Below are 26,183 nucleotides of genomic sequence, written 5' to 3'. Positions count from 1 at the left end.
GGAACATTTAGAACATATCTATCTATCTTTAATATTTTTACTCTTTTTCGGTGTATCTTTATATCCATCTCTTCATTGTGTACTTCTCCAATTTGCACTCATAAGGGAGTTTACATATTTGCAAACTGCACTTTTTTTGTCTATCCTTTTTCTTACTAACTTCCTTTTGAGAAATTATATTTTTCAGTTTTGGAATTTCCAGTTGGTTCTTTTTTATTAGATTTATATTGCCGGTGAAATTCTCCTTTTTTATCCTCTCTTTCTCCGTCTTTCCTATACTTTCGTGACCGTATTAATCATGGGTATTTTAAAGTGTTTGTCAGCTAAGTCCAACATCTGGATCCGGAATTGTTTCCATTGTCTACTTTTTCTCTCAGTTTCCAGCTCTGTCGTCCTATCTTGGGATGATGAGAGAATATCTATCAAATGCCAAGCATTATGTATAAAAAAATTGTAGGAGTTCCAGATGGTGTTATCTTCTTTCCTTAGGTGGGTGTTGGTTGAAGATCACTTAAGCCAATCAGGAGCTGGTGGAGTTGAGTCTGGAGTATAGTCCTGTCAATGCTCCATCTATTCTGTTGACCTTGGGCTCTCAGCGTTTTCATGTTAGAGCTTGGTGCATTCTCTGAGGTCTCTCCCCCTAGCAGGTCTCCAATTTGGGGAGTCTTGGGAGATGGCTGAAAAACTTCCACTCTGCATTTCAGAGGCTTTTGCTTGGGTTTTTTTAATCCACTGCCCTGTTCAGCCCCAGTATTTTGTCAATGTTCTGAGATGAAGATGAGCTGTGTGCTTGAACCCCCATCCCCACTAGTGTCTGTCAAAAGTTCTATTGTTTTCTCTGTTCCCCAGTAAAGCCTCATGATTGGCCTCCTGTCAGCATACAGAATTGGGAAATGCCCCTGACTGGGGTAGGAGAGGTGACAGGTGAGCTCACCACTCTCAGGTTCGTCCTTCTCTGGAGTCTTGGCCTCTTTAGTTCTTTTTGCCTTCAAATAGTTGCTTTCTTCATTTATTCCAGCTTTTCTAGTTGTTCTAGGCAGAAGCACTGCTCTGCCACTAGCTACTCCATCCTACCCAGAAACAGAAGTCCTTTATTACTTATTTAGAATGTTTAAGATTGTACAGTCAGATTTTCATTTAAGATCTGTAGCAGGAATCCATTCAAAATTATATTTTGTGTCTTTGTCTAAATAAACTTAGGTTCCATGATATTCAAATGTCCATTTAGAGTTTTCAGCAACAGTGTGTATTTTACTACATACCTTGGTGGTCTTGTATCTTGACGTTATAAACATGGCTACTTTACCCCAAGGTCCTTACCACTGTCATATGATAAATAAATTCCTCCTCATTGATGAGAATTAAGGTCCACGTAATGCTTAACTTTATTGGTTCAGTGACATTCTGCGATATGAATGGTAAAGCCATTTGGTAAAGCCAGTATAACACAATTTTTATCCTCTTCATATCTTTGGGACTATTAGGCTTTTAAACAAGCATTATTGCTGAAGTGTGGTAACCAGTTTGGTTATTAAGAAGGAAGAAGTGCCGCTGGCATTTCCCACTGAGTGTTCTGCTCTTGATTGGGTTGCCGAGGCTCAGATTTTCAAGCTTGAAATTTAAAAAAATGTTTCAGTGCATCTAAAAATCATCACAATCAGAAAAGCTGATTTAGGGCAGAAATCTGGCAGACATCTTGATGAAAGTGCCAATTTACTAATTTATAGTGGTGAATACCAAGAATGCTACATGGAATACTGCCTTCCAGTTATCAAGATATCTGAAAAGCAAGATGTCAGAAGACCACTCATTGTGTGTGAATCTACATGGAAAATGGGTAATTTAGTGCCCTGTTTAGATTATGGCAAATTTTCCAGTGACCTTATACAGAAGTAGAATGAGTAGTGTGTTCACTAACTAGACCTCAGGCAAATTATTTAATCTTTCTGAGTGGCCAAAATATTTGTTTGCCAAATGCATAATCACTCTTCTTGAATCCTGCTAGCTAGGCATCAACAGATCCTACCATAGCTCTCTTTCCTAGGCTTCATTCAGAGCATATACTCTTCCGATTGTAGTTGTCATGGACATGCTGCAAATTCCAAGTTTACATTCAGTTGTGTATTATATAACATTTTGATTAATATTTTCTTAATAATATGTGAAAGATACCCTATCTTTATTTATAGCATAGATAAAAATATGATTTGCTTTAGGGCCTGCTGTGGCTGTCTAATGCCTTTCATAATATGTGTGTCTTGTTCATCATAATTACAGGATACATCATTTTACTACTAGATCCCCAAATTCTTAGGAGAGGTCACATTTAGCACCTGCAGGTATTTTTTCAATTAAATGACACTTTATAATGTCTACATTAATATAAAAATATAAATGTGCAATATTAATGTCATTTAAAATAATTTTAAAATAAGATGGCCTGTGATTTAAAATATCCTGTTACATATTCATGGCACTATCTTCTGACTATAATCTAAAAGGTCCTGTGACTTTTAGATACCCAGCTGTCACTGCCATTGTAGAAATTCATGTGCAATTGCTCCTTAGAAATTCAAGGATTTACTGAGAAAAGCTGGCCATCAAAGTAAAAATTACTGTTTTGCCAAACAAATATTCTTCTGCATTTTTTTGATGTTTGACACAAAAAGAGCCTATTGTCTTACTCTCTACCTCTCTTATCCTTCTGCCTCTGATTGAATTTCCAGTAGTTTAAAATCATTGTTTAAAGGATTTCAAATCAGAGATCTAGAACATATGAAAGTTGGGAAGAGAAGTCTTGGAATTTAGATATTGTTCTTCTGGTGCACAATAGAGATACAAATATAGAGATACAGTTGGCCCTCCATATCCACTGCTTCCAAATCCCTGGATTCAACCAACCTCAGAGCTAAACATAGCACACCATCCACAGTTGGTTGAAACCTGCGGATATGGAGGGCCAACCATGGAAGTTGAGCATCCACTGGTTTTGGTATCCGTGGTGAGTCCTGGAACCAGTCCCCGCCTCCCACCCTGCTGCCATGAATACCAAGGGACAACTGTATATAGAGGTACATTTCAGTTCTCACAAAACGGAGTAACTTGAGGAACTGCTCACAAGGAAAATTTTAAATAATTGTAGTATTGAGTTGGCCAAAAGGTTTGTTCGGTTTTCTCTGTAAGTTGGCTCTAGTAGCACTTAGTTGTCTTTAACTTCATTTGAAACAATTTTGTTAGATTGTATATGACAGCTGTCATATCAGTGTCATTTAAAAAAATACTTATCAAAATTGGTGAATTTTTATGTAGCCATTTTAATACTGAAGATGGAAAAAAAAGCAACATTTTTGGCATATTATGCTTTATTATTTCAAGAAAGGTAAAAACGCAACTGAAACACAAAAAAAGATTTGTGCAGTGTATGGAGAAGGTGATGTGACCGATGGAACATGGCAAAAGTGTTCTGCGAAGTTTTGTGCTGGAGATTTCTCGCTGGACGCTGCACCATGGTCGGGTAGACCAGTTGAAGTTGATAGCGATCAAATCTAGACATTAGTTGAGAACAATCAACGTTATACCACATGTGAGATAGCCGACATACTCAAAATATCCAAATCAAGGGTTGAAAATCATTTGCACCAACTTGGTTATGTTAATCGTTTTGATGTTTGGGTTCCACATAAGTTAAGTGAAAAAAACCTTCTTGACTGTATTTCCTCATGCGATTCTCTACGTAAAGATAACAAAAACGTTCCATTTTTAAAACAAATTTTTACGGGTGATGAAAAGTGGATACTGTACAATAATGTGGAACAGAAGAGATCATGGGGCAAGCGAGATGAACCACACCAAAGGCTGGTCTTCATCCAGAAAAGGTGATGTTGTGTCTATGGTGGGATTGGAAGGGAGTCCTCCATTATGAGCTCCTTTTGGAAAACCAAACGATTAATTCCAACAAGTACTGCTCCCAGTTAGACCAACTGAAAGCAGCACTTGACGAAAAACATCCAGAATTAGTCAACAGAAAACGCATAATCTTCCATCAGGATAATGTAAAACTGCATGTTTCTTTGATGACCAGGCAAAAACTGTCACAGCTTGGCTGGGAAGTTCTGATTCATCCGCCATATTCACCAGACACTGCACCTTCAGATTTCCATTTATTTTGGTCTTTACAAAATTGTCTTAATGGAAAAAATTTCAGTTCCCTTGAAGACTGTAAAAGGCACCTGGAACAGTTCTTTGCTCAAAAAGATAAAAAGTTTTGGGAAGACGGAATTATGAAGCTGCCTGAAAAATGGCAGAAGTAGTGGACCAAAAGGGTGAATACGTTGTTCAATAACGTTCTTGGTGAAAATGAAAAATGTGTCTTTTAGTTTTATTTAAAAACCAAAGGGACTTTTTGGCCCACCCAATATATACAATGGGATAGTTTAGAAAGAAACACAGACCCACAACAATCTGCCCCCTCACGGTCCCTGATACTCAGATATTGACGTATTCTAATGTGTGTTAAAATAAAAGGTGGAATCCACTTCAAAACTTATGCATTAAAATAATCTCAACTTCAAAATGTCCGGATCCCTATGCTCATTCAGTCACCCTTTAAGCCCCAGGAAATGAACAGATCCTAAAGGAGAGGACTGAAACACCAGTGGGGTCATGAAGAGCTCGGGAGCTGACGTCCAAGCATAGATTATGGGTTCTGAGAGCCCAGCTGTGCCTGTGCACAGACTTTTCAGACTTGTCTTGATATCAGAACTGTGTTCTGCTTTGGCTATGATGAAGCGTTTGCCTCCTCAAATAGTTGTATGCAAAATGTTCTATTTCTTGGGAAAGAAAAGCCATTATGTAATTATTAATTTCACAGGCAAAAGCAAATGAAATATTAAATGTGAAGAATGAAGTACACATTATGGAGAACACTATGCAAAGCCAGAAGGCAGAACGGGAGGAACTCAGCCGCCTTCGGATAGCCTGGCAACTTAAAGCCGCTGCAAGCAAGCCCGTGAAACAGCGGTGGGGAGCGTTCAAAGAGCAACTTAGAAAGGTGAGGGAACTGGCAAATGGGTAGTATTCAGCCTTAAAAGGGAAAGAAATTCTGACACATGCTGCAACATAGAGGGACCTTGGAAACATAAGTGAAATCAGACGAACACAAAAGGATAAATTTTGTGATTCCACTTATGTGAGGAACCTCGAGTAGTCAAATTCACAGAGACAGAAAGCAGAATAGAGGATACCGGGGGCTGAGGGGAGGGTGAAATGGGAGTTAGAGTTTAACCAATACAGAGTTTCTGTTTGGGAAGATGAGAAAGTTCTGGCGATGGATGGTGGTAATGGCGGCACACCAGTATGAATGTACTAATGCCACTAAGTTGCACACTTAAAAATGGTTCAAATGGTAAATTTTGTTATGTATATTTTACCACAATAAAAAGAGGGCCTGTGCTTTTGTTCATTGGTGGTTTAGAACCACAGGCTCACTCTAGGTAGTGAGTGCTTTCACGGTAATTGAAAAGTTTGATGACACACCATGTCATCACTGGAATGATTATGATGTATTTGCTGGTGGTATCAAAGAAAACATATACATAACTATCTAATGTCTATTTCAGACTACTCACAACTTAAAACTTCTTCAGGAAGCACTTATGCCTGTGTCTGCACTTGACCTTGGAGGGAGTCTCCAGACCATTTTAGGTCTACAGAAAAAATGGAACGAAATGAAACCTCAGTTCCAGGTGAAGAAACAGATTGATGGCCTTGGGTGAATGAAAAAGTATTAAAGACTGTTCAGTCAATGCTCACCTAATTAATTTTTACAGTCTGATGAATTACAATTTTTAAAAAACAACAGCATTGCTTGTCTAAAAATCCACTTTAAAAACACATTTTTCTTCCTGTTTAACTGCAGTGTGCTATATTTGATGATACACAAACATTTGGGCTACAAAAGGTCCTTAATATATTCTTATCTTAGATTATTTTAATTTAAATTAGTTCCTTATTAATGTATTTATCATATATATTTACTCTAATTCCTTTCCTAAGGGGTATAGACATGTTTTCGATTCAGACATCTCAAAACAAGGATGGGCAATCTCTGACACAGAGGTTCTGCTGTCCTCTGTCCCTGAAATTATCACTGTGATGTCATTGTGCCCACCCACTGGCACCCCAGGCTCCTACCACGATTCCAAGAATTTTGCTGTGCTCTCCCTTTCTCCCTCTCAGAGAGCCCTCAGAATGTGAGAGAAAAAACCATGAGTCATGTTCCCAGGCCCTGATTGCTAGTGCATTCCACACCCCCGCCCCCACCTCTTGCCATTCCTGAGCTTGACACAGCTGCCGAAAAAGTTTGCCAGTCACGTTATCCTCCTGCCTGGATTCGTGTTCTTTGCTGCAAAGTTAAGATACCTGTGTTTCTGTTTGTCACTACTTTGCAAGTGTTGGCTTTAAAGAAACCCCTAAACAGAAGTTTGAAGATTCCTTTAGGGAATATCTAATTTATGTTCCTTTAAGACAAAACTAATGTAATACATAACCACCCCCCACTCACAAAAAGCACACACACCACTGTGGCCCACAGTGAACTCTTTCTCAGGAGAACTCTTAGAAAATTCTCCTAGCCTATCTGTTGGTTTCTTTGTTATACTCTGTATCATATGTATCTGCATTTCATGTGCACATGTCCCTGCACATGAGTAAGTGTGTGTGTGTAAATTCCTCTAAATCAGGAACTGTTGTCAAGCTTCTTTAGCTCTGTCACTGTGATGTGCGTATATTTGATGCCCACGTACTTGATTTCAACATGAAGACCCTTACTAGGTCACTCTTCTGCAAATTATCTCCTTAGCCTAAATCATTTCCATTACTGTTATCCTTGACTTAAAATCCAGCTCTGAAATTATAGGAGCTTCCTCTTTAAGCTGTGCACCAGGATCTAGATTCCTATAAGGGCTATCTGAGCAGTTCTGGGTAAAAAGAAGGTGGCTTATCCCTCCCTACAAGTGGTGGCTATTTGTGGATTCTGGGATGACTGCTTTTAAAGCAGCATAGCTACTGTGCTGCTCAGCTGGTGGTTCATTTTGATCATTCTTTTATCACAGAGGACAAATAATTCCCCCAATATATTTTTATGCTTGTCTTCTTTTGGTGTTCTTATCATACCACCTGATTCTGGTTGTATTAAATATCACAGATGGTCACAGCCTCATAGAGTATCTAGAATATATTTACTTAACAGATGACCAGAATATTTGGTATGTCATAGAAATATATGACTTTCCATTTCACCACCTAACTTTGAAACACTTTTTTGTGTTTTTAAACTTTTTAAATTTAATTAATTTAAATTAATTTTTAAAAAAATTCTGAGAAGCTGAGGATGGAATAATATATCCCTAGCATCATGCACAATGCCTGGATTTGCAGGGATGGAGGTGAAGCTCACGATAAGTATTTGTTAACAAATAAGAGAGTGATTTGTTATTGAGATCTTCATATAGTCAGTTGTAAAGTAAAAAGCTCTCTAAAAGCTGTATTTCTTTTATTGCTTACAACTTTTTAGCAACTGAATGATGAGGCTCAATACATTATAAAAGAGTCAGAAGAGTTAAGTGGCAAAGGAGCCCCTGTGAAAGAGAAGTCTCAACAGCTGAAGGACCTAATTCACCTCCATCAAAACCAGAAAGAGAGAATCCAAGATTACGAGGAGATCCTGTATAAGATTGTCCAGTTCCACCAAGTCAGAGAAGAGGTAAGACTTATCATGGATGTTTGGAAGACTCTCGGTTTTAAACTATGAAATTAAAAATAAATGATTGTGTAATAAATAAAGGCCAGATTGCTTATTCTGATATTAGAAGCTTTCCTCAGTCTGGCCCCTGACTTTTCTCTCACTGGGCCCCATTCTGCCCGATGTTCCAGCCAAAGTGAGCTCTCCTTGGGTCCCTCAAAGATGGCGTCCACATCCTAATTCCAAGCCTTGACTCTTGGGCTGCCATTATCTGACAGGTCCTTCTGTCTCCTCTCTACCATCTAGGCCCTGTCCCTCCATCCAACAATCTACCTCCCTTGGAGTGATTTTTCTCTCTTCAAAATTCCTCGAACTCTTATTGTTTATTCCACACATCTGTCATTTTTAACATCTTGATTCTTAATTACTTTTGTTCCCCTAACTCAAGTGTAAGCTCTTTGAGGGAAGAAAACAATTTCTTTTATATCTCAAGTATCAGTAGAGTGCTCAGTAAAACTTCATAGTCCTTAGCCTCTATTAACAGAAAATGGAGACTTATTGAAATCCCTTGAAAATAGCCTCTGAATTTACTCAGATCACAGGCCTCATCTTGCTAAAGTTTTAGGCTGTGAGCAAACAGTGTTTTCTTCTTTAATAGAACTGACAGAGTTAGTCCCTCAATTTTACCCTATTGACTTGCAGCATTATAACACTTATTTGTCTATAATACTAATAATTTTAGATGGGCTTGTCAGTGTTGACCTGCTAGTTAAATATGTTATAGGAAAGAAGTTTTTTTTTTTTTTTAAAAAGCTATCTTTGAGAAAGACAAATACTGTATGATATCACTTATATGTGGAATCTGAAAAATACAACAACGTAGTGAATATAACAAAAAAGAAGCAGACTCACAGATACAGAGAACTAGTGGTGACCAGTGGGGAGAGGGAAGGGGGGAGGGGCAGTACGGAGATAGGGGATTAAGAGATACAAGCTATTAGGTATAAAATAAGCTACAAGGTTATATTGTACAATTTAGGGAATATAGCCAATATTTTATAGTAACTATAAATGGAGTATAACCTTTAAAAATTGTGAATCACTATATTGTACACCTGCCAGTTATATAATATTGTACATCAACTATACCTCAATGTAAAAAATCTGTCTTCATAAAAATACGAAGGTTAATTGTTAATGGCCTAAATTCCAGCTGGGACGACTCTTCAGATCAAGAGAACTGGAGTTTCTACAACGGCCAAAGGAAATGGTTGATGCTTACGATGCCCAGGTTCTCCTCAGTCGCTCTCGGGAAAAGCAGGCACACATAGACCATCTCCATAAACTGGCTCTTTCCTTGGGGGTGGATGTCATCTCGTCAGTTCAGCGGCCTGTAAGCAACTTAGAACACCACCATTTATACCTAATATAGCTCTTAGTTGGCCTGTAATATGAAAGAAACCAGGCACGTTGCCTGGTATACGTTAAATTAAAAAATACATTAAACCATTGGGCTACTTATTTGTGGTAAGTTTCTACCACATCCAGAGAAAAACATTTTAAGGAGAAAAATCTGATTTTAAAAGCCTTATTTGGTACATCTATTCTCATGCTAATTTTAAAAAATCATAGAGGTGTGCTATCTATAATGGCAGTCAGTTTTTCACATTTGAAATATGCCTATTGCAATTAAGGGACTCAAGTTTTAATTTTATTTAACTTTAATTAATTTAAATTTAAAACTGATACCCCAAATTGTAAAACTTTTAAGTATATTGGGAACAATTTGGGTATGTGCGTCTACTAAACTCTATGAGATTTAAGTGCCGATCAAGTATTTCTGATAGAAATTTAGCAACAATTGAGATATGCTCTAAGTGTGAGATACAGGCTTGATTTCAAAGACTTAATATGAAAAAAACCTTATTAATGTTTCTTAATATTTGGTTACATGTTTGGGTATGTGTTCAGTTAAACAAGCTATATTATGAAAATTAATTTCAACTGTTTCTTTTTTACTTTTTAATATGACTACTAAGAAATTTAAAATTATTTATGTGGCTCAATTGTATTTCTGTTGGACAATGCTGCTTTAGCACATCAGATCCAAAAGGTAGCCGAGACATCGTTAGGCCCAGGGCCCTCATTTTATAGGTGAAGAGTCTTATCCCAGAAAAGCTGCTTTATCCATAAAACCCCAGGGTAGAAAAGCCCAAGAACCCTGGCTCCACCCAGGGATCTGGGCACTCATCACTGGATCTGCTTTATTCCACTGGACTGACCTTACCAAAGGAGCCTAAAAGAGATGGAAATAATTCCAGATTAAATTTTCCTAAATAACACATTGGGCTCCGATTTTTAAAAAACTCCTTCTCCAAATTCTTAATTTGAAGGAAGAAAAGATTATGTTAAGTCTATCCAGTATGTATAACATTAATAAAAATCGTAATGGCTGATTTTATTTCAAAGTTCATTTAAGATATCCACTAAACTATATGGAATTCAATGGATCTAAAGTATTTTCTTAACTGAAAGACACAAATACAAAATATCTGTCTCTGTTATAACAGAATGTTTTTCCCAAGAAGGACCTTTCTTTTTAAAGAGTTTTGTTTTATTAATAAATTTATTTTAAAAAGAAAAAAAAAAAAACAAGTAAGACGTCTCACTTTGCACAAATAATGTAAATTGTTCTCCAGTCCGCATCTGGCCTTGGCCTCAGCAGCCCTCTGTGCTGAGTAGAGGTTGGAGCACTTGCATAATAAACCTGAGGTCACGCTCAAGTTGACAGGAAAATTATAGTGCAGAAGCCAAATGTTTCTAATGCATATTTTATGCCTTTTGAAGTAAAAATTATACCTTATAATGAATAGCGTCTCTGAGGCGTTGGGTCTGGTGAACAAATCTTCAAAACTGCAGTTTCAAGACTGGAAATGTAAGGGTTTGTCTTTCCCGACATTGGGTGTTGGGTGTCTGGCTTCTTTCTGAAATCATTATATTCAAAGAAGCTTAAGGTGAAAGAAATCAGGAGCCTATTTTTTGATGTCATTTATGAGTTTCACAATGCAGGTAAATAGCATGTTGTTCTCATTGCTGTTTTGCCAGTTCCCTTCATCACTTCCCCTTCTCTTTCATTTTTAGAACTGCTCTAATGTTTCTGCAAAGCACCTGCAGCAGCAGCTGGACATCCTTGAGGGGGACAGTCTGAACTGGCGTGCCCAGGCTGAAGACCACGAGCAGGCCCTGACCCGCAGCCTGGAGTTCTGTACCGCAAGGGATGAGATGAGCGAGGTGAGAACACACACACAGACACACACACACACACACACGCACGTACACGCACACGCGCACACACACACACACGCACAGTGAATCAGGAGACTTTCTTTTTACCCTTGACCTTTAATCTGCCAAGCAATGGCCTCAGGGCTCAGAAAGATTGAGTAAACTTTAAGCTCCCAAACTTTTTGAGGTCAGTATATTGTCAACATATGGAAGAACCTAGAAGGTAGCATTTGGGTTTTTTGTTTGCTCCTCCCCAACCCACCCCAAACCCTCACAGCAGTTGTTTTGCTTGAGTGGATACACATCATCAGTGCAGAGTGATAGCATCCCGGTTCAGCCAGCTCCCGTCTGCGGAGATGCTATTTAAGTACCATTGACTCATGATGAAGGGGGTGCTAAGGGGAGCAGGCTTGTTGCTTCAGAGGCTACAAAGGATTATCACCAAAGTCAAGTGGCTGGTTTCATATTTACTCAAACTGAGTGACTTCTCTGGCAAAACAACGCCTAGACTCCGTGCCCCCTCCTCCATACACAGTTAATTCCACCTCCTCTTCCTCAATTCTACCCAACCCCCAACCCCCAGACACATGCTGAACTTGAGCCACACCCTCCCAGAGTTAAACTTTCCATCTAAAGGTTTACTTGTTCTAGGAGAAAAATATAGCTTAGCGAGAGTCCTGGTTTCTTACTGGAACTGACAGCAGAACAAAAGGTACCACAATTCCAGATTTATCTCTGTTTAGAGCAAGACGTTTCTAAGTTCATTAATCACAAACCCATTAGGAAAGTGAGCGGAGGGAAAAAGATGTGGTGAACCTTCTGGATTTTTCTGTTTATGCCCTCTTTACACAATTTAGGACCAGTGAGTATCAAATATTATCAAACAACATTAGAGCATGGACTTAAGTATGAGTAACTAAACTTAGCAAGTGGTCTAGCCCTTTCATAGCCCACAGAGAAGTGCAGGAAAGGAGCATGGCTGGAAGGAAAGCAAGAGGGTGAGAGCAGGAGGGGCCGCTTGGATCCCATTCAGTGGGAGGGAAACAGGAAGCAGCATCATGGAGGGTTTTCAGTTGAGTGTGCCACAGGACTGTAGAGTTTCTGCTCTGAGTCTGTGTTTCAGGAGTCACTGTAGGCGAGACACTCATTATTTCGCTCAGCGTTAAACCCCTAGTGTAGTCTGCCCTCTGTGTAGTAGAACGGCCTCTTCTGGGTCCTGTACTGCAGTTAGCACCACTTCAGCCAGATCACTTTAAGGAAAACAATCTTAATTCTCCTCAGGCTATAAAATTTAGATTCACAGCCATGGAAATAATTTTTTTTACTATCTTTCCCCAAAGTTGTTTTCTTTCTTCTTTTTCTTCCTCTTCTTCCTTTTTTTTTTTTTGCTGAAGATCTCTCTCTCTGCTGTGATGTTCAACCATATTTTATTGAAAGCACAAGAGAGCAGGCTAAGGGCTATTCCCAGCTGCCTATGGCTCACTTTCCCTCTTCCTGAAGCATGGTGGCCTTTATGGAGGTGGGTCTCCCTGTTTAGGCCCTTTCCACAGTGGTTCTGTTTACAGGGCTGCCTCGGGATGAGCCTTTGCTGGGAGCCAGCCTGGCCCTTCCAGTCAAAGTAGGGACACGCCAGGATTGTCTGTACTGTAACAGGAACCAGAAACCAGATACTTGCAGGTTTGATATAGGAGTCAAACATCACTTTAACATGATCTTAAGTATTAGGAGAGTGATTCTTCCTATTTGCTTCTACTTCAAACCCAACTAATGTTTGATATAAGTCACAGTTTCGTATTCAAAGGATCTTTGAAAACTTTTGGCCCTTTTCCCTTTTCCTTCCTCGTAGAGATATACAAGGCATGTCACAGTATATCATGCACAGCCTGGATTTTCCAACTACAAGCTTAATGGGAAAATAATCCAAAGGAATATTTTCAGTGCCCGTTAATAAAATAAAGAGATGTGTGGTCTAGTTTGTATTGTGAATGTCAGAGCCAGATTCTAAGTTGTAATAATATTTGATATTTTAATTATTATTCTCATTATTAGTATTTGGTATGAGTGCTTAAAAATTATGTAAAATTAAAAGCTGCATGTTACACTAATTTTTTTTGTATAAAAAAATAGTCAGATAGCCCACCAGGGAACTAGACGAGGCATAGCATTTGATTTGTTCAGTTGATTTTGAAATGCATTATTTTGCATCCAGTGCATTTAAAGTGCTTCTTGGAAGTTCACTGATCTGAGCTGAAATTGGCTTTGGAGGACTTTCATTTTCCAGATGAGGAAACTGAGGAGTATACAGTTTTCACTTGAGCAGTGTGCTTCAGGACTGTGGGGTTTCAGGGAGTCAGCTCTGGACCAGAGGCTCATTTATTGGGGACCAACTTTTACTGGGCACCAGCTTGTCACCTGCTAAACTCAGAGTTCACCATTCAGTTAATGTATGAAACCATTCAACCACTGCATGGTCTGATGTTAATGTATCCTTTTACTATGCTTTCTTCTTCTATCTTTGTTTTCTCGAACACTCGTTACAAGCTCTTTGTATGATCTGATATAATAGCACAGTTCATTTTGTTATTTCAACTAAAATTACTTTATTGCATGGTTTTAAGTGCACTAAAGGCCCTTAGAAAAGAACTCAGGAATTCCCTGGTAGTCCAGTGGTTAGGACTCAGGGCTTTCACTGCTGTTGCCTGGGTTTAATCCCTGGCTGGGGAACTAAGATCCCACAAGCTGCACGGCAAAAAATAACAGAAAAAAAAAAAAAAAAAAGAAAAGGACTCAGTATCTCAAGGTAAAATAAAGTGAGGTATTCTAAATGTGATTTTTTTTTTTTTAATGTGATGTGATATTCCTTAATGACAAAGAACCATGGTTTTGTGCCTTGATTCTCTTTGGGTAAAATATTATTATTTTCTAATTTTATATACTATATAAGCCATAGTTAGTTAATTGTAAAAACTCATTTTCTCCATGTATACTAGAAAACACACCCTTCAGACTGCCAGATTTTGTGGAGTTTTTTTCCCACTCATTTCACACAAAGATATATTTGTATGCATGAATGTTGAATCTCACTGTACATTTTCTTGCCTGGCAATATAAATAAGCTTTTAATACACAAAGCATTATAGATATTCTCTGCCATATTACATGACAGAACATCATCAGTTCCTTATTCTTTACATGTCTTCTTTAGAAATGTAATAAGTTAATATCAAGCATGTTTTCTTCCTGCAACCTGACCAAAAAAATTACCTTTACATTTACATGATGTTAATGGAAATTTGTCACTCGAGTCTCATTATGGATCACAAACAATTACTTTGATGAAAAGTATAGTAATGGGGCTTCCCTGGTGGCACAGTGGTTGGGAGTCCGCCTGCCGATGCAGTGGACACGGGTTCGTGCCCCAGTCCAGGGGGATCCCACATACCGCGGAGCAGCTGGGCCTGTGAGCCATGGCCGCTGAGCCTGCGCATCCGGAGCCTGTGCTCCGCAGCGGGAGAGGCCACAACAGTGAGAGTCCCGTGTACCGCAAAAAAAAAAAAAAAGTATAGTAATGACAGAATTGGGTTGCTATTCATTTTTCCAAAATAAATTTTGCAAATGGAGCTTTCATATAATTATATTACATCAGCCTGAAATTTCTACACTGTAGCAACATCTTACCCATCAGGAAGGAAACAGAAATATGTATGTATGTGTATGTGTATATATATATATATATATATATATTCCATATGTCAGAGTCTCTTGTTCTAGTCACACAGATTCTTTTGTTCTTTTGTCAATTTGGATAAAATGGTCATCTCAGTTCCAGGGAGATAAGGCAGATTAGCAGCAATAAATTATTGTAGAATAGGGGAATGCTGCTGCCTTAGACAGATACACAACCAATAACATTAAACCTCCTGATATTGTATACTGCTTTGCTATTGACAAAATGACTGTGGACGACTACCATCTGGTAAGAAAGGAAGCAGAAAAAGAGGGTATAGATGAGGCAGCACTATGGTATAGTACAGATAGTTACTATTTTCTAAATTGATGACCTTAATTCATCATTTTAAGAAAAAAACTAAATTATCATCATTCAACAAATATGACTACTGTGTGCCAGGCCATGAGAACAGGAAAGTCCTCAGGAAACTAAGAGTCTAGGCAACTTAAAGCCCAAGGGACTTCACAGTCACAACTGCTCATTACCAGGCCCCACTGTGAGTCTGTTTCGTTGGTATATGTAAGAGGATGGGAAAGATTATAATTTGTTCTGAAAATGTCCATCCCATAGGGTTAGAATCTGTTAGAAGTTTTGTGTTTAACATCTGCTAAATGACTCTTCTTACTGAAGAAGATAGAAAGCTAAAGTTTGAAATCGTGGTTATCATGTCCAGAAAATAAAATGTAAATATATTATGAACAAACAAAACTTGCAGAGTGGATAAAATAGCTATTACTGAGATATGCTGCCACCTGCAATTTAAAATGGAGCAATTGTCTTCTCCTTTCAAGCGGCCCCATTTCCTGCTTCTACAAGACTGATGGTAAGCACAGGAAGACATCCATGTGGTTGCTGAACAGATGGAGAACAAGAAAGTCTTGTCCCAAAATCTCTCCAGCACTAAACCTAAATATTCTACTGTTAATAATTGTAGCAAATCATTCAGGTTAAGTTATGAGTCTTTGGGTCCCTTCATTTCAAATACAGGCATCCCTGGGAAGTGATAGCATTGCAGCCTTCTTTCTGTTACTGAAAATGAGAATCAGAAAGCTTTTTTCTCTGGAGTAGGCAAAATGGTGGGCAAGAAATTAAGCTCGTGAAATGGACATTAAGAGAAATGGACTATTTGTTTTGTATTTTTGCTTCTGGACAGTTGTGTGCCCCATAGTTCTAATGAAAAGCTCTTGTTTTAAATACATTTTCTTAGTTTTAAAATGTCTCATGTCCCTCACGTAAATTGGCCTTGCCAGCAGCAGACTCACAGATAATACATTCTTGTGTCAAAGTTGCCTCAACCAGCTTCCTCAAGACTAAAAATAGCAAGCCAGCCTCCTTGTTGTCCATCTTGTTCCCTTCTGCTTCTTCTCTAAGAAGTTTTTGTTTATGCCTAACCCTGAGAGAGGCCTACTGCTCCCTGGGAAATTTGGTGAAGATGCTCATTATGCTAGTTTCAAAAGAACTGCAGTTTTAAAGTCTTAATGTTTTTTTTTTTCTAATTATAGTTGTATTAAATTAGTCTGCTTCTTTCACAGCAAACATGTAGGAGCTGAACATATGGAAAGATAGGGAAATTGCACTGTTCATTTGAAAAAATATCTTTCTCCTGATTATCTTAAGACTTTCAGAAATTTTATCAGTATGAATTAAAACAACATTTAAAGATTTCGAATAGGGTAAACTTTTTCTTGCCCCAAGCTTTGGGTGTTTTTTCCTGCTTCTGTGCTCCAGTTGAGCAGTTGTCTTGGCCATCTACACCATTCCCCATTGTTGACAAGCTAACTAAAGTTAGAAACAGCTGCGTGAACAATGATACCACAGCCGAGCAACCATGGCACTCAGTTCCCTTAAAAATATGATCACAAGTTATGTGGAGATTAGATGGGAAGTTAAGTTTTCATATTGGAATATGCAGGTAAGAAACTTAGGCATGGCTGGGTGTTTTCTGAAAATCTGATTGCTGAAGGTAGTTCATGCTTGCTGCCTTCCACTTGTATCTGCGTAGTCCTCAATTTGAGCTGGGAAAGGTACAGGATTTAAAATAGATTTCCAGTGGGACCAAAAGAGAAAAGTGCTAGCAACTTGTCAAAGGAGCTCATGTGTCAGAAAGAAACTGATCCCATTTCACATACCCATATCACCATGAACATCTTTGGCTTTATAAATCATCGTCAGTGGAAGTGCATACATTCTGAGGCAAACAGAAATAAATTTGTACTCATCATTTATCAGTCTTAAATTTCTTAATCCAAAGTAGACTTTAAATGTCATGTCTTAGAATTAAAGTGTTAAGGCTCAGCCTTTCTTCATTTATCATATAGTTTTCAAATAGATATTGATTTTTTCCCACTTAAACAAGCGGGTGTAACCCAGTGGTTATCTGGTTGATGACAGAGCCCCTCTTCCTTTCTTTAGACTGAAGTTTATAATATATGTCATGTTACAGTAAGGGGGAAAAAAGAATATAAAATTTTATTTTCCAGTGGATACATGTTAGTGACTGGACGTATTTTTTCCTTTCATTTTATTTTACTTTATTTTTATTAAAAATAAAAATTGTATTTTTAGCTGTAGTAAAAGACACATAACAAAATTAACTATCTTAACCATTTTAAGAGTACAGTTAAGTGATATTATGTATGTTCACAGTGTTGCACTACTATCACCACTATTCATTTCCAGAACTTTTTCACCATCCCAAACAGAAACTCTGTACTCATTACAATAACTCCCTATTGAGGACATGTTTTTTAATACAAAAATCTCTGGTTTCCTCAGATGTGGTAGTTATTGCACCTATTGTTGCAGATTATGACTTCAAGGGAAAAAAGTTCCTGCCAAAGTTTTATGTGATTAACTAAGGAGGAAGTCCGTATCTTAATCCCATAAAATCAACTTCATTTGTCCTTTCCCACTAATAACAAATACATGCATATTAAAACAACAAATATCAAAAAATTTAAATATTGTTTATTTCATAAATATACCAACTGAATATTATCTTTTAAATATTTTTCTGAGTTCTAATAGAGAAATCATTTTCAAATTTTGAAGTTACAGTTCTTTCCACTCCTTTATAATATTACTGATTTATCAATTTAAATATTTTACATGGTCTCTGTGCTTATAATTTAAAGCTAATGCTCACCTATTTCATTTACCATATAAAATAAACAACACTGATGAAGTGTAGTTGTGGCAAATGCAAAAATTGCATCAGTATAATAATTTCCATGTATGCAAATAGGCTAGGGCTTTATAGATTGTTGTCTTCAGAAAATGTTAAAGATAAGGTCACGGTTCTGTTTTTATAATATGCAGAATTTAAAATAAGCATTTTGAGAAAGCAAGCATTTTCTGGGGCAAATATGTTTTTCTGCATTATAAGTTTAAAATCCAGCATGTGCCCAGCCTTTATTCCCTCCCAAATAATTTACTTGCTGTAACTGAAAAGAATTTTAATGTCTTCCTGACTTTTCTTGTCATAGCTCAAATTCATCAACCATGACATTGTTTATTCTTGGCTGTTAAATGCTTCCACATACTCTGAGACGGTTTATATTTTCTCTGTACTTCTCTTTGCTGATAATATAGAGTGAATTGCCTGTCAATATGTTTATCCTTCTTGAATCTGGAGAAGGGCACAGAAAGCGTTGTTGTTAATGGAACTAGACTGCTTAGAATTTTGGCTCACTGGTAAAGTTGGACTGTTTGTTCTTAAGAAAGTCATCATCTATGCCCCGTTTTCAGGGTATAGCCATACACTCTGTTTATATACAAGTTAGCATTGCCACCACAGGCAACAACTGTCACCTTACATTCCATTTTTTAAGGACCTCTGAAGTTAATGGCTTATATCTAAGAAGTAAATCTCTTCTGGAAACTGCCCATGAAAAATAATTTTTAATTGGTTTTGGACAAATACAGTCCTTTTCCTACTGACTGTCATACTGGGTCTCCTCTTCCACCCCACTAATGTCCTCCTTGGTCTAAATGTCAACACTCCATTGACCTCTGCAACATGGACAGCTCCTTGGAGGCTTAATAAATTTATTCATGATGGCTATAAGAGCATTGGAATATGGAACAAATATTAGCACACAGAGAACAGAATGAGTTGTAAAATGATGTCAAATAAATAAATACAAATAAGAAAATTAGAGTTGCTTAAAATCTATTGTATGTTAAAAACTTTCTTGTTTGAAGGTCAAAGGATGTTCTGTAACTGTAATCCTAATTATAAATTACAAATCAAAAAATACTAAGAACAATTTATAATTACCTATATTTGGGGGATATGTTTAAATTCACATTATATATTCACTTAGCAGACCTGTCTTCTACTGAAAATCACTCTGGATACATTTCGAAGGTTATGAATATTTTGAAGTGTAGATATCTTGATTTATTTCAAGTGAATATTAGTGTTCTCATTTTAAGGAAATCACCTGTTTCTTTTTATTGAACTGCAGCTCAAAGAGTCATTCAAAGACATCAAAAAGAAATTCAACAATTTGAAGTTTAATTACACTAAGAAAAATGAAAAAGCTCGAAATCTAAAAGCTCTCAAATATCAAATTCAACAAGTAGATATGTATGCTGAAAAATTACAGGTAATGAGAAAGTACGTGTGTGTGTGCGTGCTACCACAATTATTGCAAAATTATTTTGCATTTCAATTCTAGATGCCTAACCCTTGGGCTTTTTTATAGCATTAGGACTGAAAAGATCATCCTTAATTTTTATAACAATTGGGTACTTCATGTAAAATACATAATTAATTGATTTATCTCTTGAAGCAGCTCCAATATGATTTCTGCCAAATCTACCCAACCTCTCCCCTTCCTCTCTCTCTCTCTCTCTCTCTCTCACACACACACACACACACACACACACACACACACACATACATCCCCCTCTTGTATACCCCTCTTTCTTTCCTTGTACCCACCTATGTCAGGACCTTCCTCCCCTGTTCCTGCAGCCCCTTGTCACTTATACTGGCTAGATTATTTGAGTGCCTTTCTCGGGAGACAGTGAGCTAACTGAGGACAATAAAATATTTGATTTTATGATCACTGTCTTTTTAAAAATCATTAGTAGCATTCTCAAACTATGGTATAGATCCTGATATGTAGTAAATTTTCTCTATGTTTGCTGCTGAATCAATAAACTATCTGAAAGAAAACCTATTCTTTCCAAAATGCGTTTTAATAATTATGATTTTAACATATTAAATGGAGGAAGCTACAAAAGTTTTTCCCTCAATATTTAATCACTAACTAGCCTCATAAATAAAAATTGAATGTCCTTAAATATATTTTTTTTGCACAGGCTTTGAAAAGGAAAATGGGAAAAGTTGAGAATAAGACTTTTTTCTTAAATTATCCAAATAATAAAGTGAATGTCCTTTTGGAAGCCATGAGGGATTTGCAGAAATATGTGGATGAGTTTGACAAAGTTGTGACAGATTACAGGAAGAATTTGGACCTGACTGAGCATCTCCAGGAATTGATAGAAGAGGTATCCTCTTCTTGTTGTAATGTTATCTGTGTTGTAATGTTGTTTTTAAAAATAAGTCAGCTGCTTTAAAACAATGCTGCATTATTGCTATTATTGTCATTAATTTCATGCATCATGCCTCTTTTTATGATTATATCCTTAGGATAATTTCCTAAAGCAGAATTGCTGGATCAAAGGGGATCATGCATGTTACAAGGTTTTGATTGTGTTGTCCAGTTGCTCTTTGGAAAGGTTTTACTAATTTACTCTTTTTACCAGCAACATATGAGACTTTCTCATTTCTCCATAACCACATCAACTCAAGATACGTTTAACCATTATGGAATTATGTTCACTGCTGGATATCTGCTAAAACACTCAAAAATGACATTTATTTCGCAGAATTTGAAAATGTTTAGAGAGAAAGGTGATACTTGGATTTTTCAGGTACAAAAATTGTTATTGATATTATTTCATTTTTGTCAAGAGGATAAATGGCAAAGTATACACAGGTTACATGAAATGTAGCAAGTTAGTTATTATTGGCATACTTCATAGTGAAGAAGCTCTATACTTGAAGTTATTGAGCGTTCTTTGTAATCCATTATTCTGAGATACAAAATGTCTCTCCCACTAACGCAATAGAGCTTTTAGATATAACACCACATTAAGGAGGATTGAAATGATCATTTTTCTATATCTGTTGTATAGGTTCGCTGTACTTCTGTGGCACTTATTTAAAGCCAGCTCCTAACAGAGTCATGTGTTTCTATTTCTCACTCAGCATAAGTGTTTCTAGCCTTGGTCAGACACTTCTTCCGTCACAGTTATTTATTTTCAGTGAGAAACTCTCAATTCTCCACTGTGCTTTGAAAATATGACTATCTTCTATCAAGAAAAGGTCAAATGCTATTCTTCAAATGATATTTCCTCAATCTATACACTAAATCTTATTCTTAAAAGAGAATTTATTTATTAGAGTGTTATTTGGGCAATAATTTATCCATGTATTGTAAATGATTTCAATTACATAGGCTGGATTTTGTGTGTTTGAGCTTTTTTCTTCCCTTTAGCTGATACTTGGATTCTTTTTAGTGCCATATGCTTTTAATTTTTTTATTTATTTATTTTTAACATCTTTATTGGAGTATAATTGCTTTACAATGGTGTGTTAGTTTCTGCTTTATAACAAAGTGAATCAGTTATACATATACATATATCCCCGTACCTCTTCCCTCTTGCGTCTCCCTCCCTCCCACCCTCCCTATCCCACCCCTCTACGTGGTCACAAAGCACCAAGCTGATCTCACCGTGCCACGCGGCTGCTTCCCACCAGCCATCCACCACACACTTGGTAGTGTATATATGTCCATGCCACTCTCTCACTTTGTCCCAGCTTACCCCTTCCCCTCCCCATACCATCAAGTCCATTCTCTAGTACGTCTGCGTCTTTATTCCCATCTTGCCCCTAGGTTCTTCACAACCAGTTTTTTTTTTTTTAGATTCCATATATATGTGTTAGCATATGGTATTTGTTTTTCTCTTTCTGACTTACTTCACTCTGTATGACAGACTCTAGTTCCATCCACCTCACTACAAATAACTCAATTTCATTTCTTTTTATGGCTGAGTAATATTCCATTGTCTATATGTGCCACAGCTTCTTTATCCATTCATCTGTTTATGGACACTTAGATTGCTTCCATGACCTGGCTATTGTAAATAGAGCTGCAATGAACATTGTGGTACATGACTCTTTTTGAAATACAGTTTTCTCAGGGTATATGTCCAGTAGTGGGATTGCTGGGTCATATGGTAGCTCTAATTTTAGTTTTTTAAAGAACCTCCATACTGTTCTCCATAGTGGCTGTATAAATTTACATTCCCACCAACAGTGCTCAACTTCCCACCAACTTTCTCCACACCCTCTCCAGCATTTACTGTTTGCAGAATTTTTGATGATGGCCATTCTGACCGGTGTGAGATGGTATCTCATTGTAGTTTTGATTTGCATTTCTCTAATGATTAATGATGTTGAGCATTCTTTCATGTGTTTGTTGGCAATCTGTATAGCTTCTTTGGAGAAATGTCTATTTAGGTCTTCTGCCCATTTTTGGATTGGGTTGTTTGTTTTCTTGATATTGAGCTGCATGAGCTGCTTGTAAATTTTGGAGATTAATCCTTTGTCAGTTGCTTCATTTGCAAATATTTTCTCCCATTCTGAGGGTTGTCTTTTCATCTTGTTTATGATTTCCTTTGCTGTGCAAAAGCTTTTAAGTTTCATTAGGTCCCATTTGTTTATTTTTGTTTTTCTTTCCATTTCTCTATGAGGTGGGTCAAAAAGGATCTTGCTGTGATTTACGCCATAGAGTGTTCTGCCTATGTTTTCCTCTAAGAGTTTTATAGTGTCTGGTCTTACATTTAGGTCTCAAATCCACTTTGAGTTTATTTTTGTGTATGGTGTTAGGGAGTGTTCTAATTTCATTCTTTTACATGTACCTGTCCAGTTTTCCCAGCACCACTTATTGAAGAGGCTATCTTTTACCCACTGCCTCCTCTACCAAACATAAGGTGACCATATGTGCGTGGGTTTATCTCTGGGCTTTCTATCCTGTCCCATTGATTTATATCTCTGTTTCTGTGCCAGTACCATATGTAGCTTTGTAGTATAGTCTGAAATCAGGGAGCCTGATTCCTCCAGCTCCGTTTTTCCTTCTCAAGATTGCTTTGGCTATTGTGTTTCCATACAAATTGTGAAATTTTTTGTTCTAGTTCTGTGAAAAATGCCAGTGGTAGTTTGATCGGGATTGCATTGAATCTGTAGATTTCTTTGGGTAGTAGAGTCATTTTCACAATGTTGATTCTTCCAATCCAAGCACATGCTATATCTCTCCATCTACTTGTATCACCTTTAATTTCTTTCATCAGTGTCTTATAATTTTCTGCATACAGGTCTTTTGTCTCCTTAGGTAGGTTTATTTCTAGATATTTTATTCTTTTTGTTGCAATGGTAAATGGGAGTGTTTTATTAATTTCTCTTTCAGATTTTTCATCATTAGTGTATAGGAATGCCAGAGATTTCTGTGCATTAATTTTGTATACTGTTACTTTACCAAATTCATTGATTAGATCTAGTAGTTTTCTGGTAGCACCTTTAGGATTCTCTATGTATAGTATCATGTCATCTGCAAACAGTGACAGTTTTACTTCTTCTTTTCCAATTTGGATTCCTTTTATTTCTTTTTCTTCTCTGATTGCTGTGGCTAAAACTTCCATAACTATGTTGAATAACAGTAGTGAGAGTGGGCAACCTTGTCTTGCTCCTGAGCTTAGTGGAAATGGTTTCACTTTTTCACCATTGAGGATGATGTTGGCTGTGGGTTTATCATATATGGCCTTTATTATGTTGAGGTAAGTTCCCTCTATGCCTACTTTCTGGAGGGTTTTTATCATAAATGGTGTTGAATTTTGTTGATAGCTTTCTCTGCATCTATTGAGATGATCATATGGCTTTTATCCTTCAATTTGTTAATATGGTGTATCGTGTTGATTGATTTGCATATATTGAAGAATCCTTGCATTCCTGTGATAAACCCCACTTCATCATGGTGTATGATCCTTTTAAAATGCTGTTGGATTCTGTTTGCTAGTATTTTGTTGAGAATTTTTCCATCTGTGTTCATCAGTGATATTGGCCTGTAGTTTTCTTTCTTTGTGACACCTTGTCTGGTTTTGGTATCAGGGTGATGGTGGCCTCGTAGAATGAGTTTGGGTATGTTCCTCTCTCTGCCATATTTTGGAAGCGTTTGAGAGGATAGGTGTTAGCTCTTCTCTATATGTTTGATAGAATTCGCCTGTGAAGCCATCTTGTCCTGGGCTTTTGTTTGTTGGAAGATTTTTAATCACAGTTTCGATTTCAGTGCTTGTCAATGGTCTGTTCATATTTTCTATTTCTTCCTGGTTCAGTCTCACAAGATGTGCATTTTTAAGAATTTGTCCATTTCTTCCAGGTTGTCCATTTTATTGCCATATAGTTGCTTGTAGTAATCTCTCATGATCCTTTGTATTTCTGCTGTGTCAGTTGTTACTTCTCCTTTGTATTTCTGCAGTGTCAGTTGTTACTTCTCCTTTTTCATTTCTATTTATTTGAGTCTTCTCCCTTTTTTTCTTGATGAGTCTGGCTAATGGTTTATCCATTTTTTTTATCTTCTCAAAGAACCAGCTTTTAGTTTAATTGATCTTTGCTATAGTTTCCTTCATTTTTTTCATTTATTTCTGATCTGATCTTTATGATTCCTTTCCTTCTGCTAACTTTGGGGTTTTTTTATTCTTCTTTCTCTAATTGCTTTAGGTGTAAAGTTAGGTTGTTTAATTGAGATGTTTCTTGTTTCTTCAGGTAGGATTGTATTGCTATAAAATTCCTTCTTAGAACTGCTTTTGCTGCATCCCATAGGTTTTGGGTCGTCGTGTTTTCATTGTCATTTGTTCCTAGGTATTTTTTGATTTCCTCTTTGATTTCTTCAGTGATCTCTTGGTTATTAAGTAATGTATTGTTTAGCCTCCATGTGTTGGTATTTTTTACAGATCTTTTCCTGTAATTGATATCTAGTTTCATAGCATTGTGGTCAGAAAAGATACTTGATACGATTTCAATTTTCTTAAATTTACCAAGGGTTGCTTTGTGACCCAAGATATGATCCTGGAGAATGTTCCATGAGCACTTGAGAAGAATGTGTATTCTGCTGTTTTTGGATGGAATGTCCTATAAATATCAAGTAAGTCTATCTTGTTTAATGTATCATTTAAAGCTTGTGTTTCCTTATTTATTTTCATTTTGGATGATTGTCCATTGGTGAAACTGGGATGTTAAAGTCCCCTACTATGATTGTGTTCCTGTCAATTCCCCCTTTTATGGCTTTTAGTATTTGCCTTATGTGTTGAGGGGCTCCTATGTTGGGTGCATAAATATTTACAGTTGTTATATCTTCTTCTTGGATTGATCCCTTGATCACTATGTAGTGTCCTTCTTTGTCTCTTGTAATAGCCTTTATTATAAAGTTTATTTTGTTTGATGTGATACTTGCTACTCCAGCTTTCTTTTGATTTCCATATACATGGAATATCATTTTCCATCCCCTCACTTTCAGTCTGTATGTGTCCCTAGGTCTGAAGTTGGTCTCTTGTAGACAGCATATAGATGGGTCTTGTTTTTGTATCCATTCAGCCACTCTATGTCTTTTGGTTGGAGCATTTACTCCATTTCCATTTAAGGTAATTATAGATATGTATGTTCCTATTACTATTTTCTTAATTGTGTTGGATTTGTTATTGTAGGTGTTTTCCTTCTCTTGTGTTTCCTGCCTAGAGAGTTTCCTGTAGCATTTGTTGTAAAGCTGGTTTGGTGGTGCTGAATTCTCTTAGCTTTTGCTTGTTTGTAAAGGTTTCAATTTCTCTGTCAAATCTGAATGAGATCCTTGCTGGGTAGAGTAATCTTGGTTGTAGGTTTTTCCCCTTCATCACTTTAAATATGTCCTGCCACTCCCTTCTGGCTTGCAGAGTTTCTGCTGAAAGGTCAGCTGCTAACCTTATGGGGATTCCCTTGTATGTTATTTGTTGTTTTTCCCTTGCTGCTTTCAATATTTTTTCTTTGTATTTAATTTTTGATACTTTGATTAATATGTGTCTTGGTGTGTTTCTCCTTGGATTTATCCTGTATGGGACTCTCTGCACTTCCTGGACTTGATTAACTATTTCCTTTCCCATATTAGGGAAGTTTTCAACTATAATCTCTTCAAATATTTTCTCAGTCCCTTTCTTTTTCTCTTCTTCTTCTGGGACCCCTATAACTTGAATGTTGGTGTGTTTAATGTTGTCCCAGATGTCTCTGAGACCGTCCTCAATTCTTTTCATTCTATTTTCTTTATTCTG

At 37.0% G+C, this 26,183-nt stretch overlaps 1 protein-coding gene across 1 annotated transcript in view; it reads left to right on the top strand.

The window, feature by feature from the left end:
• Positions 1–26,183, top strand: part of CCDC141 (coiled-coil domain containing 141) — a 209,784-nt gene that overhangs the window by 160,134 nt on the left and 23,467 nt on the right. Inside the window, exons 13-19 of the mRNA XM_065880955.1 lie at positions 4,871–5,050; positions 5,619–5,744; positions 7,574–7,762; positions 8,955–9,134; positions 10,883–11,032; positions 19,226–19,366; positions 20,088–20,276. Coding sequence (XP_065737027.1) covers positions 4,871–5,050; positions 5,619–5,744; positions 7,574–7,762; positions 8,955–9,134; positions 10,883–11,032; positions 19,226–19,366; positions 20,088–20,276 — 1,155 coding nt within the window. The remainder of the gene's footprint in view (positions 1–4,870; positions 5,051–5,618; positions 5,745–7,573; positions 7,763–8,954; positions 9,135–10,882; positions 11,033–19,225; positions 19,367–20,087; positions 20,277–26,183) is intronic.

The sequence above is a fragment of the Phocoena phocoena genome, chromosome 7 (assembly GCF_963924675.1).
Source record: "Phocoena phocoena chromosome 7, mPhoPho1.1, whole genome shotgun sequence".
NCBI lineage: Eukaryota > Metazoa > Chordata > Mammalia > Artiodactyla > Phocoenidae > Phocoena > Phocoena phocoena.
The sequence above is the reverse complement of the archived record's forward strand: the minus strand, read 5'-3'. Positions and strand labels throughout refer to the sequence as shown.